Genomic DNA, 15265 nt, shown 5'->3' on the forward strand with positions numbered 1-15265 from the left:
TACTGGAGAAGACGCTCTGCTCATGATATATGGCTCATCAAAAGGGGGAAATCTGAATGAACTCCGCAGGGAAATTTTTAAAAAGAAGGTGACTACTGCTAGCACGCTCGTCCACCCAGAACAGTTACCACCAATTTCTGATGCGTCTAAATTACCCAGTTACAAGGTTTTCTACCAACTTGAGGTATGGAGTGGCGATCCTGATTCTGAACTTAAAACCAAGGAATGGGGTTGGAAAAATAAAGATGACTTTTGTATCCATTGACTAATGACGTCCTACCAGCCCCTCGTCTGCTTCTGAAAATCATGAAGTGCTCCTGTCAACTGGAATGTAGCTCAGCGAGATTTAGCTGCTTTAAAAATGGCTTAGCTTGCACTGCAGCATGTAAAAAGTGCAAAGGGACAATAAGTTCTAACTCTCCAAGAATTGGAAGTTATACCAATGAGGAGAACCTCGAAGTTTAGATATCTGAATTAAAAGAATATGTTTTGAATACTAGTCGGAGTTTGATTCTGTCTTTCATATGTTCATGACGTTGATTCGATAATTTTATCAGATGTGAAGACTAGTCAGTGTGTTGACAATAGTTTATTCTAAGAGGGATTTTAAATGTCGGCCGCTGAAAACAAGTTTCATTGATAATTTCTATTTTCTAAATATTTTTAATGTTTTAATAAACATCTTGCAATCACTTTTTTTTAGGGCGACCCATCAGGTGATGGAGCCAGTGACGATCAGATTAAGGCTAATTATTAGATCTCAAAACCGACAATTTAGACAGCGAAAGATGTTCTGGTAAAAAAAATAGGCGTCACGACGACGAGAAGCGTAACAAACTCATATTGATGACTATGAAACTTTTTATATACCGTACAGCAAATTTGACTCCATTTCCGCAATTATCTCGTCTTTTTACATCGGAGTAATAATTCAGTTCAAGAAAAACGAACAATTACCGGAACTTTTTTTTTTTGTTAAGAAAGTGAGAAAACTGACACGATACGCAAAAAAAACGTGTTTTTGCATCGACCTAGAATGTGCAACTTCGGATATGTTGTTTAGATTTTTCTTTCTCTACAACATGGTGTAAAAATCATTTCTATTGCAATTTGTTTTTGCCAACAATCGACGAATTGGTGGACAAAAAGTGCTGAAAGAAATATGTAAAATGAAAATAAAAAAGTGATATTGATCAATATGAAACGGGTTTTCTAGTAGACATTACATCAGGTTAATTTGTTTTTCGGGTTGAGATCATCATTTCATGTCAGAATTGTTGCCTTCTGATAGTATGGTGAAAAAGATGTCACAACGATGAGAATGGTTAAATCACATATTCATGATTATGAAACTTTTTTCTGGTACATTGCACACCGAATTTGCTTTCATTTTCAGGCTCAGATCTTCCTTTAACATCGGGATGGTACTTCATGTACAGAAAAACGAATATTTGCCAACGCTTCATTTTTTTTTTAAAAACTGAAAAAATTGACACAAAAAGCAAAAAAAAAACTAGTTTTCGTTGACCTAGAATGCGCAACTTTGGATATGTTGTTCAGCTTTATTTCTCTACAACATGGTGTAAAAATCATTTCTGTTACAATATGTTTGGGGTCAAAGTCTAGTTTACCTGTACTAATTCCTAAGATTACCATTTCCGTAATAACCCGTTGGATTTTTTCTTTACTAAGTCAGCGCTAGTGAGCTTGCTTTGGTCACACATTATAGCAATTTAATAGCCAGATGTTTAAAAGTAGGGTTCTATCTTTTGAAGTAACTATGAGAAACATTTGGAAAGATATTGGTATTCTTTGATTATCGTTTATAGTGTTTTCAGGAAAATAGCGTGCAAAAAGAGCCTTGACATAGGACGATAAATTTACCTTGTTCTTCATTCAGACATAATATCCATCAGTTTGTTACTTACAAAAGTGTCTATGCAGCAAGTTAGCATCGGATGCTATACCAAGCTAAATTTGCTTCAACTTAATTCTAAATAGTCTTTTTAATTCACTTGTGATGCACAGTTTGTCATCAGAACAAGTTTTCACCTCTCTTTCAGAGAAAGAGTTTATGTGTTTTTTTTATAAGATTTTGAAATTAGAGACCTTACCTTTAATGTTTCTTAATTGCTTATGCTTTTTCTTTATATTTGCCAATAATTAGATTTGCTGTGTTTAAAGTTTGGTGTTTTAATCTCTGTTATTTGATTTGTCTGTTTATAAAAGAAAGTCCTTAGAGACCCAATCTTCAAAGTTTTTAAGAGATTCTGGGATTCTAAAACATAAATTACTCCAAAACACAAGCCGAAAAACCAAAAAAACAACAAAAGCTGTGTTATAGGGATTCTAAAAAAAAACACAAACACAGAGATTATAAAAACAAAGCGTAAGAAACACAAACTATTAAGAAGTATCTATCAAACGAGGAAAGAAAACAAGCAAAAGACATAGGAGCAGAGAGAGAGAGAGATATTATGAAGGGAGAGAGAGAGGGGGAAGGAGAGAGAGAAAGAGAAAGTAAAAATGCTGAACACCTTTGTTTTTCGCTTTATTGCAATCTATTTTGGTCTTTGAATGAAATTTTATAAGCCTTTCTCTTCTCCCCTTGAAAGATTTCCCAAGCACTACTTGTAAAAACAATAAAATCAAAGGGTTTTTAGTATTTAATCTCCAAATCCACCAAAATATGATAAAGGTATTTTATGGCAAATGGATCGTATATCAGAGGCAACGCTGTAGCGTTGCCTATAGTAAAGGCCATACGGCTCCAATGTTTTATCCTCCTTCCTCCTTTAATGTTTTATTATTATTTATTATTTTTTTCTTTCCCAGAGGCACTTCATATGGAAGGGGTCGTCGTAGAAGCTTCAAAGGGGGCTCATTCGATTGAAAATCGAGAGTTCTAGTGCCCTTTTTAATAGTCAAAAATGATTGGAGGGCAACTAGCCCCCCCACGCCCATCATTCCCCCAAACAAATCCAATAAAAATTTCGAGATAGCCATTTTATTCAGCGTAGTTAATTTACAGATAGAAAATATATTTTTGAGGAGGATACTCCCCCCCAACCCTCAGGGCAAGGGTTTTAAGTTATGCCCTGGGGGCATATAAGGTTTTTATAGAAGGCGTTGTCAACTTCAAAACAGGCTCATTCGATTGGAAATTCAAATGCTAGTGCCCTTTTTAATAGTCGAAAGTGATTGGAGTGTAACTAGCACCCTCCCCCCCACGCCCATCATTTCCCCAAACACATCCAGTCAAAATTTTCATAACCATTTTGTTCAGCGTAGTTGATTTCCAGATAGAAAATATATTTTTGAGGAGGACACTCCCCCAAAACCCACAGGGCAACGGTTTTAAGCTATGCCCTGGGGGCATATAAGGTTTTTATAGAAGGCGTTGTCGAAGAAACTTCAAAACAGGCTCATTCGATTGGAAATTAAAGGGCTAGTGCCCTTTTTAATAGTCGAAAATGATGGGAGGGCAAATAGCCCCCCCCCCACTCCCATCATTTCCCCAAACACATCCAATCAAAACTTAGAGATAGCCATTTTGATTAACGTATTCGATTTCCAGATATAAAATATATTTTTAAAGTAGATACTCCCCCAAAAACCTCGGGGCAAGTGTTGCAAGTTATGCAGTGAAAGCACATAAAGTTTATATAGAAGGAGTTGTCTTAGAAACTTCAAAAAAGGCTCATTCGATTGGAAATTAAAGGGCTAGTGCCCTTTATAATAGTCGAAAGTGATGTGAGTGCAACTAGCCCCCCCCCCCCGACGCCCATTTTTTCCCCGAACACATCCAATCAAAATTTTGAGATAGCCATTTTGTTCAGCGTAGTTGATTTCCAGATAAAAAATATGTTTTTGAGCAGGATCCTCCCCCACAACCTTCATGGCAAGGGTTGTAAGTTTTGACCTGGGTACGTATAAGGTTTTATATAAGTTGTTGTCGTAGAAACTTCAAAAAAGGCTCATTCGATTGGAAATTCAAAGGACTAGTGCCCTTTTTAATAGTCAAAAGTGATTTAATGGCAACTAACCCCCCTCTCACGTCCACCTTTTCCCAAACCCATCCAATCAAAATTTTGAGATAGCCAGTTTATTAAACGTAGTTTTAAGCTCTGGAAATTAGGTCTTTAAGGATGACAACTCCCCCACAGCCCTCAGGGCAAGGGTTCTAATTTAAGGATTCTCCAAATCCTTCCTATTATTTCTTATGGAAGGGATGCTCGTATAAACTCTGGAGACGTCTCATTTGACTGAAAATTGAAAGTTCTTGTTCACTTTTTAAGAGTCAAAAGAGATTGGGGGGTGACTAGCCCCTCCTCCTCCACGCCCTAAATGCATCAGATAAAAATTTTGAGACAGACATTTTGTTAGAATAGTTCAAAGTTCTGATAACAAAAAACTCCAGTGTCGACACAGCCCACCAGGGCCCGGGGATAGGCGTCGTAAGTTTTGCCCTGGGGCATGACTTATTAAAGGAGGTTTATAACTTATGAGAAGGGGTTTTGTATGGGAAGAACACATAGGAAATCTATTATAATTATCCAGTTATAAGGTTAAAATACATACTCTGAGATAGATGTAAAATTGCTTTGGCACACAAAATCCTATTAGGGTCAATTCCAAACAGTCATGATCCCTTTGTGTCAGCAAGTGAAATGGTCTAAACCCCCTTATTGGAGCTATTTTTTCAATCCATTCATTGTTGTCAATCGCTGTCCACAATTTTATGCAAGCTGTCTATTGTTCATATATAAGGTTTTTATCAAAGAGGTAATCGTATAGAATTTGAAAAAAGCCTCATTCGATTTAAACTGAAAGTTCTAGATCCGTTTTTTAAAGTCAAGAATAAACGGACAGTAAATCCCCCCCCTCCCCATGTCATAAAAACTTGAAACTTTTTTCAATCTAAAACGAAAAATAATTAATTAAAAAAAACTTTCCGAAAAATAAGTTTTTCAAGTATAATTAAAGGTCATTTTAAAATTAAGCTATGGATATACAAATACATGTTAAAATTCAAACTAAAAACGACCAGAAATTACTATTAAAGAATAAATGAAACCCAAAACGAACAGAAATTAAATAAACAATCATAGCAAAAAACATACAACAAGTAATAATATAAATGAATAAATAGATCTTAAAACGAGTGAAACTTAAATTGAATATGCAAATCAAGTTTGAATCTAATAAAAATAACTACAAACAAGAGTTTGGGTATCGTCTCACTGCAGAAGCCTAAAACCTACTGCGTCATTGGCTCTTTACTGAATACGAATTGTATTACAAATATTTTCTTTTGTACTTAATATTCAAAATAAACATTAAAATTACACTAAAATTTTGAACTGATGAGCTTTCAGCAATTAATATCATTATGCATCAAATATTCAGTTTAATTTATTCGTTCTTTTCAAGATTAGTCAAGACAAATATAGTTTCACTACAAACAAAATTTGGATACCACTTCTTTAACTGTAAAAACCTATAGCCTTCTGCGTCATTGGTGCTTCACTGAAAACGAATTACTATTATATTACAAATTTATTGTTTTCCAGTTCTTACAGCATTGAGAATGAAAATAAAATTAAAGTAAAAAAAAAAAAATCTTGAACTGATGGATCTTTCAACAATTAATATCATTATATATCTAATATTCAATTTGATTTTGTTTATACTTTCTAAGACTGTGCAAGACTCATATAGTTTTGCCTTTTTTTTTAACTCTGCCATTTTTTCTAACTAATCGTGTTGGTTGGTTATGAAAACATTCTATGGCTTCTAGGCTTTTCTATTTGAGCGGAAAACTGCACCTCAAACTTTGTGGAACATGCATTTTCTTGCATGAAACACCAAAATATAATAAAATGTCAAGTTTCGGAGTGTTCCACCACTCGCAAGCAGGTGCCATTGGTATTTTTGAGTCCGTATGGTCAATTTAGGGGGTGGAGGGTAGGCTAATTCTCATAGCAGCCCCATTCCGTCTTGGTATGATTCACACTTTCAACACCTGGCGTCCGGACTATCATATAATCTACCAAGCATACAACTACCCCAAATCAGTATCAAGAAATAAATGAAACCCAAAACGAACAAATATTAAAATAAATATTAGAGTCAAACTCAAAACGAGCATAAATTAATAAGAGTAGGGTTCAAAACCCCTATGCTTTCTAAAAGCCAGAATATAATTTGTACTTTACTGAAAAAAATTCAAATGAGTTTACTGAAAAAAACATGCGCATTGTCAATTTAATATACATATGCTGATATTTATTCCCTAAAATCTTAATTAATGAAAGAATTATTTTCAGTAAAGCGCCAATGACGCAGTAGGCTTTAGGCTTCTGCAGTGAGACGATACCCAGACTCTTGTTTGTAGTTATTTTTATTCGATTCAAACATTATTTTCATATTCAATTTAAGTTTCACTCGTTTTAAGATTTATGTATTCATTTACATTAATATATATTGTATGTTTGTTCGCATTGATTGTTCTTTAATTTATGTTTGTTTTAAGTTTCATTTATACTTTAATAACAAAATATTTGTTTTTGTTTTAAGCTTGATTTTCTTATTCAATCTAAGAATTACTCGCTTTAAGATCTATTTATTCATTTATATTATTACCTGTTCTATGTTTTTTGCTATGATTGTTTATTTAATTTCTGTTCGTTTTGGGTTTCATTTATTCTTCGATAGTAATTTCTGGTCGTTTTGAGTTTGTATTTTAACAGGTATTTGTATCTCCTGAGCTTAAGTTTAAAATGGCCTTTACTTTTCTTTGAAAAACTTATTTTTCGGAACGTTTTTTTTTAATTAATAATATCAAAGGTTATTTTGATACAAGTGAGAACAGAAATTGGTGCTAGATTCAAAAAGTAAGAAATTTCAGCCCCATCGAACTTTCAATTTTTTTTTAGTGACGTAATTTGCTTTTAACTTGAAATTAGTATCTCTGGGTGTAATTTGACTTTAAATATATTATTTTAAGTTGAATCTAGTTTCGAACATTTGACAATCGTAAGAATTAAATTTGAAATGATTTACTTTAAAATCTTTAAATGACCAAAAACTAAAAGCAGTAAAATAAATTATACAGAAGTTAAAAAAAAACTGATGTGAAATTTCAAATCAGAAGACCAAACATTATAGGACCAAGGTAGTTTTGAAATATTCTATTCACAACAAATTTCTGTGTAATAACTGACCAAGACTTTGAAATTTAAGTCTAAAACTTACATTTTACAGCAGAAAATGCAATTAGTAACACCGTAGTGGCATTTAGCACAATTCATAAAACTATTTTGGAAATAAGTTCAACAACACAGATGGATTTTGAAATATATGAAATAAAAAAAAAAGAAGTTTTTTTTAACTGAAAGTAAGAAGCGACATTAAAGCTTAAAACGAACAGAAATTATTCCGTATATTAAAGGGGCTGTCCCCTCCTCAATGCCTCGTTGTTTACGCTAAAGTTTTTTATATTGTTTTAAAAAATAAAGTTGTGTGACAGAGTCAAACTTTAGCGTAAAGAGCAAGGCGTTGAGGAGGGGACAGCCCCTTTTATATACGGAATAATTTCTGTTCGTTTTAAGTTTTAATGTCGCTCATTACTTTCAGTTGAAAAAACTTGTTTTTTTTATTTAATTTCTGAACGTTTTTGAATTATTGGAGCTTTGATTTTGGCTCACCGTAGATGAATAATCAGAATGAAACTTGTAAATTAATTTTACTTGTTTTGGGTAAATGGCTTTCTCGAAATTTTGTTCTGACGTAACTTTCGAATTAACTTACGTAACGAACTTTTATATTTGTACGTTTTTATTACGATTATTAGGGAGTTTACCCCTAGTCAATACCTCGAGCTTTACGCTAAAGTTCGAATTTTGTTCGGATCATAAACCCTGAATCACAAAGGCTGGTTAATTAGAATAGATAGCTCTTTTGAAAGTACTAAAAAAACTTTAGCCTAAAGGGCAAGGTATTGAATAGGGGGCAAATCCCTCATATATATAATCATTTCTGTTTGTTATAAGTTTCAATGTTACTCCTTATTTTCAGTTGAAAAAACTTGTTTTTTTTATTTAATTTCTGATCTTTTTTTGAATAATGCCGGGAAATCTGGCGCCCCTTTCATAGAAAATTCCCTTCCCCCAAAGAAATATCCTACATGGAAAGATCCTCCCCCGTAAACCTCTCCTGTGACCCCCCCCCACCTGAAAAAATCTCTCTTGAAACGTCTGTATACTTCCCATTAACCAATACTATATGTAAACAATGAGCAAAGTTCATAACTTTCAGCCCTTCCGCCAGGAACTGTGGGGGATTAAGTCATCCTCAAAGACATATTTATTAGATTTTCGGCTATGCTGAAAAAAATGGCCATCCCAAAATTTTGATTGGGTGGCTTCGGTAAAAAAAATGAGCGTGGGAGGGGGTCTAGTTGCCCTCCAATTATTTTGGTCACTTAAAAAGGGCACTAAAACTTTTAATTGCCATTCAGATGAGCCCTGTCACGATATTCTAGGACTACTGGATCGATACGATCACCCCTGGGAAAATTAAAAAAAAAGAGAAAAAAAAGAAAGAAACACGCATCCGTGATCTTTCTTCTTTCAAAAAATACAAAATTCCTTTTTTGCAGGTAGGAGCTTAAAACTTCTATAGTAGGATTCTCTAGTACGCTGAATCTGATGGTGTGATTTTCATTAAAGTTCTATGACTTTTAGGGGCTGTTTTCTTCTTTTTTCGAAAATAAGACAAATTTTCTCAGGCGCGTAACTTTTGATGGGTAAAATTAAACTGAATGAATCTTATATATTTGAAATCAGCATAAAAATTTGATTCTAGTGATGTATCTATTGGTATTAAAATAACGGTTTTAAGGGTTTTGGTTACTTTTGAACCGGGTCGCTCCTTACTTACAGTTCGTTACCACGAACTGTTTGAAAATGGTATCTTCTACTACTTACGAAAAGAAAGGTTGACGCCTTAAAGTTCAGAACAAGAGCATAGAAATTATTGTAAAAGAAGGGATGGATTCACAAGTTTTATTTCTATGTACCTTAAAGTTTGAACAATCTAAACAAAGTAAGCTATTAAAATGAAGAATCAAAATTTTATATAGTATTAGTCTACAATTGTGTCAACTTACAAGTGTAGCAGGGGGACGAGAATACTTAAAAAAATCATAAATAATTAAATTCTGATGGGGCGGTGATTATTTTTTCTGGTGAGAAAAACAACTAAGTATATTACAAAATGTATGGGGGGGGGACCTGCATATAAACATTCTTGATTCCTGATCCAACAAAACTGTTGCTTTAATTGGTAACTTATGCGGTTTGTATTTAACTCCTAATATTGGTTATCCAAAGTGTATAAAAAAAATCAGCATTTCTAGTATTTGCTAAGAATTGAGAATAAAAAAGCGTTATATACGATACCCAAAATTATCAAACCAGTCATGTTGTCAAACGTAGTTTCTTATTCATTTTCTGTTCGTTCTTTTGCTATTGAGACCCGCTGCATGAAACTATCTTAAATACCTGAACTTTTAAAAATGGATCTACCGCCCAAGTTTGGTCTAATATGACATAAAGAAAAATTATGCATTTTTGTATGCTAATTTTAAATAGGTAAGCCTCATTAATTTTGAATTTGCTTATCAAAAGTTAGGTTTATATTTAGACTAATCAAATTCCAATATTTGGTCATATAGAAAAATTTTGTGACATGACTGAATAAATAGTTTTATTATTTTAATGAGATATATTAACCAAAAGACATATCTAACCAACATCCCATTGCATTCCATCCCCCCATTACACTTTCTGGCTGAAGGACCTTTAGACGGCGATCAGCACCACCGGTTCGGACCTTAAGCGTCTAGTGCCACATTCTTTACCTTTTTTTTTACCATTACCAAAAGAAGGTCTCTGACGCCTAATTCTTATGTGGGTATGTTCATTGTCTGACGGTACCGTAGCAACCTTTATTTCTTCACCACTGACTTCCAACTTGCGTGCATCAGAAGCCAACCTTTTGTCTCTAGCTGATTCTGGTCTTGCTGAAAAGAGAGACTTTTTAAAATGACATTAAATTAAAAAAAAATTGTTTCAATTGAAAGCGTAGACTGAATTACTAAAATCCCTAAACGAACATAAATTATCCTCTATATAGGCGACACAGCTGCCTCCTCGGCCCTTACCCTTTATACTAATGTTGAACTAATCCCTAAGGGAAAGACAAGCCGAGGTGGTTAGTGCGTTAGACTTGTAACCCTTTGTCCTTGAAGACAGGGGATCCATTCCACGTTTCGCTGGTTATTTGGCTTCGAACTCGGGTCAGTGGCGTGGCTCTCTAAGCTTAGGCAGAGTCAACCCAGCTCTAAATGGGTACTTGGAAAAAATATAAGGGCTGGTAAAGAGGAAGGCAGTGTGAAAGCACAGAATTGCTGGCCCCAGCCCCCAATTGCGCCTCCTGGCTGAAGGGTAATGAAAATGAAATCAGCACCACCAGTAAGGATTGTAAAATCCAGTATCGAATTCTTTACCTTTAATTGAAAGCATTTCGATGTGCAAGAAATGTAGGCAGCAAACAATTGCAAGTATTGATCATACTTCTCTTTCATTGTCGCATTTGTTCTTGAAGTATGATGGAGAAAAGTAAAACCCAGCATAGCGAGTGGGGATGAACTTCTCATATATAAGATAATTTCTGTCCGTTCTTAGTTCTAATGTTACTCTTTACTACCATTATATATGCATAAACATGTTTTACCAAATGATAGTAAAGAATGACATGACAACTTAAAATAAACAGAAATTGTTCTGTACATCCAGGGGCTAAGATAAGATGTTTATTCCTGAGAAATCAAACTGTTCGTGGTAACGAACTGTAAATAAGGAGCGACCCGGCTCAATGGTAACCAAAACTCTAGAAAACGGGTTTTTGATACCAACAGATATATCAAAAGAATCAGATTTCAATGCTGATTTCAAATATATAACTTTCATTAAGTTTAGTGCTACCTATTAAAAGTTACGCGCCTGAGAAAATTTGGCTGATTTTTAAAAAAAGGGGGAAAGACTCCCTAAAAGTTACAGAACCTTAATGAAAATCACACCATCATATTCAGCGTATCAGAGAACCCTACTGTAGAGGTTTCAAGCTCCTATCTACAAAAATGTAGAATTTTGCATTTTTTGCCAGACGTAAGATCACGGATGCATGTTTATTTGTTTTTTTTGTTTTTTTTTTCCCAGGGGAGATCGTATCGAACCAGTGGTCCTATAATATCGTGGAAGGGCTCATTGGAACGTAAATTAAAAGTTCTAGTGCCATTTTTAAGTGACAAAAAAATGGAGGGCAACTAGGCCCCCTCCCACGTTCATTTTTTTCCTAAAATCACCCGATCAAAATTTTGAGATAGCCATTTTGTTCAGCATGGTCGAAAATATGATAACTATGTCTTTTAGGATGACTTAATCCCCCGAAGCCCCCAGGGGGAGGGCTGAAAGTTATCAAATTTACCCAATGTTAACATATAGTATTGGTTATTGGGAAGCATACAGAAGTTTTCAGGAGGTTTTTTTTCTGGTAGTGGGGGGGGGGTAGGGGGTTATGTTGGAAGATCTGTCCATGAAGGAAGTTTTCATGGGGGAAGGAAAGTTGCCATGAACGGGGCGCCGGACTTGCCAGCATTATTTATTGGTTATTGGGAAATATACAGACATTTTCAGGAAGGATTTTTTTTGGAGGGTGGGGCTGGAGGAGAGGGTTACTCGGGAGAATCTTTCTGTGGAGGATGTTTCTTTGGGGTAAGGGACATTTCTATGAAGGGGGCGCCGGATTTCCAAGCATTATTTAAAAAACGATCAGAAATTGAATTTAAAAAAAACAAATTTTTTTTTCAACTGAAAATAAGAAGCAACATTAGAACTTAAAACGAACAGAAATTATAACATATATGAGGGGGTTCTCCCCCTAGTCAATACCTCGCTCTTTACGCTACAGTTTTTTTTAGTGTTTTCAAAAGAGCTATCTATTCTAATTAAAAGGTCTTTGTGATTCAGGGGTTTGTGAATTATTTTTTTTTTAACTTTTAAAATAAAGAGCGTGGTATTGGCTAAGGAGAGAACCCCCTCATATACGTAACAACATATACGTAATAAAAAAAACAATAAAAACAACAAGCGATACGGCTCAATAGTAATCGAAACTTTTAAAAACAGAATTTTGATGTCAATAAATGTATCAAAAGAATGGGTTCAAAATGCTGATTCTAAATATATAAATTTTATTAATTTTAGTATTACCCATCAAAGGCTACGAGCCTGAGAAAATTTACCCGATTTTTTAAAGACGGGGGAAATATCCCCTACAAGTAAAATTTTTTTAATGAAAATCACACCGTCAGATTCAGCGTATCAGAAAACCCTATTACATAGGTTTCAAGCTCATATCTGCAAAAATCTGCAACTTTGTATTTTTTGCCAGAAGAAAAATATACGAATATATAAGTTAGTTACGTAAGTTAATTTGTAAATTACGTCATAACCAAATTTAGAGACATCCATTTAGCAAAAGAAAAGTAAAATTTTTATGCAAATTTTGTTTACTTATTCAATGACGGTGGGCCAAAATAAAAGCTGCATTAACTAAAAACGATCAGAAATTAAATAAAAAAATAAGTTTTTTAAACTGAAAGTAAGGAGCGACATTAAAACTTAAAACAAACAAAAATAATTCTGTATATGAAAGGGACTGTCCTCTCCTCAAAGCCTCGCTCTTTACGCTAAAGTATGACTGTCTCACAACTTTACTTTTTAAAAAAATAAAAAACTTTAGTGTAAAGAGCGAAGCTTTGCGGCGAGGACACCCCCTTTCATATACGGAATAATTTCTGTTCGTTTTAAGTTTTAATGTCGCTCCTTACTTTCAGTTTAAAAAACTTTTTTTTTATTTAATCTATATCAAGTGCCCTGATCAGCCTAATCTGCACTTTAGATTAAAAGAACACACAGACACACACACACACTCACACAAAAAAAAAAAACAAGCAAATATAACAATTAGAAACAATTATCAAAATTAAAATATCGTAAGTAAAGATCTGAAGTAAATTAATTGTTAATATTGTTGACTTTTAAAGGTTGACTGTCATCCTTATCCGACGCTCCAGCAGCGTCAAAAAAGCTGTCCACAAAATCAATTTACCGTTTTCCTCATACAACTTAGTTGACTTTATGCCGTAAGAAAAAAGTTGAACTTTATTTAACCTTTTCAAAAGAGTCCGCAGAGTTTAGCCAAAAACAGAAGACTTGTGGAAAATTCCCAATAAACCAAACAGAAACAAGGGTCTGCATATATAATTGTGTATATTTGTTAAAATAATTTGCTTGGTAAAAGAATAAGAGTTAAACCAAATAAATTTCATCCAAGCCTTGCTTATTAAAAAGAAGAAAATGCTTAAGAAGATGGTGTTTTCAGATCCATGTCTGGTTAATTCAGTTACTTGCTATGAAAAATTGCAGTAAAGTCAAAAAGGTGAAGTTCTTGTGTAAGCGGGACCAACTTTACAGTGCTCAATTTCATGATAAACTTAATTAACATTGATGATACCGGACGAGCCCTGCATTAGTCACAGTTTCATCTGATACTTCCTCCATGGTATGTGTTATTTTTTCTATTCTTCTGTTGAAAGATGTCTCTAAGACTGTTAAATCTTCACCAAAATTCTCTTTTATCAGATAAATCGACACCAAGGCTATTTATCTTTGCGAGAAATTAAATTGGCTCTAAAAAGGCTCCCTGGTGTACAACGTTATAAATTTGGAAGGGATCAAAATATGCATTAAGGTATTAGACAACTTGCGATGTATCAAAGTGAAAAAAACACAATTATTCTAATTAAAAAGGGTCCAACTTGAAGTTGATTTAGTAGTTTTTTCACTAATGATTTGCGGTTAATTAAATAAAAAGTTTTTTGTGAATCAAAAGCATTTTTAGTTAGGTATTTGCTTTTTTCAAGCCAGTTACATATTTTGTCTTTAAGGTGAACAGAATAGCGGGTGGCCGACATAGAGTGTAAGCATCAGGATTGCCTCTGGTCAGTATTTGAGATTATTTTTATTTTCAACCAGTCAGTTAAAAAGCTTCTATATAATTTGGAGAAAATTAGAGTAAGTGTAACGAGTTGGAAATGATGAAAATCTTACCTGTTACCTTTCTTTTTTACGGGAGCAATAAAACCTAATTTCCAACAGTTTGAGAATTTATATTTAGGGGTATTTTCAATAAATATACATTTTTAAATATTGTCAATAAAGGTTGAATCGGAATGTCAAGCGGACAAGTGCTTGATTTTTAAATGTTCTTTTTTTTCCCTCGCATCTAAGGGCAAAATAAATGGGAATTAAGAGAGTTCAAGTTAAAAAAAAGTGTCTAAAGCAGAGCAGGGAATCCTTATAAAAGAAAATGTATTCAGGTTTTGGCTGACCACATATATCATCCGCCAAGTATGACCGCGGGAATCTCAATGGTGAATTTTCAATTTCAATATCGTTTGATTTGCAAGAAATTTTCAGCTATTTTCCGAAATTCCCATCAAAACATTTTTGGAATAGGCTTTACTATTAAAATGAAACAAACTAATAGTTACCATTCCCGATTTAACATTTAAATCAATTTTTCAGTTGGCAGTTCTTTTTAATATCCGTTTTTCATTTTTCTGTTAAAATATCTCGAGTTCGCTCTTTACTGGGTTGCTCCTACGAGGACACCCATGATCAGGTAACCTGAACCCTTAGCTGACATCTATGGGCTCAACGTTTACAAGAAAAACTACCGAATTACTAAACAAAGTACTTACCAATAGCAGCAGCTATTGAAACAACTAAAATCAGTAGAATCAATTTCATTATCACTTTTACTTACTAAATAATATTTTAGTAGCTTTCTTGTTCTCTTTATAGTAGTGAAGGTATGTAAATATACTCTAGAGTAAGACAACAGCGCAAAAGGATGGGCAAACCCAAGACGGGTTGATCCATACAAAAGTTGTTAACAAAGTAAATATGGAAATCTCAAGTTTTTTGGTTAGCTTTGTTCTTTCAGCTGAATCATTAAGTTTCCATAGCCATTACAATCTAGTTTAGAGGCTTTAATGATGTCAACTGTTATATTTGTTGACAAAATAGTATGAACTTGTGATGGGGCAATTGTTAATATTAATTGGTGAAAA

At 33.9% G+C, this 15265-nt stretch overlaps 1 protein-coding gene across 1 annotated transcript in view; it reads right to left on the reverse strand.

Moving 5' to 3' along the window:
• The window catches only part of LOC148949706 (uncharacterized), a 35649-nt gene extending 20634 nt beyond the window's left edge, over positions 1-15015 (reverse strand). The window contains exons 1-2 of the mRNA XM_089093071.1: positions 14894-15015; positions 9926-10087 (exon numbers count right to left, since the gene is read on the reverse strand). Of these exons, the coding sequence (XP_088949197.1) occupies positions 9926-10087; positions 14894-14942 (211 nt within the window). The 5' untranslated portion in view covers positions 14943-15015. The remainder of the gene's footprint in view (positions 1-9925; positions 10088-14893) is intronic.
• Positions 15016-15265: the final 250 nt, after the last annotated feature.

This window comes from Artemia sp. Qi Xiang Cuo, chromosome 8 (assembly GCF_049724085.1).
Source record: "Artemia sp. Qi Xiang Cuo chromosome 8, ASM4972408v1, whole genome shotgun sequence".
NCBI lineage: Eukaryota > Metazoa > Arthropoda > Branchiopoda > Anostraca > Artemiidae > Artemia > Artemia sp. Qi Xiang Cuo.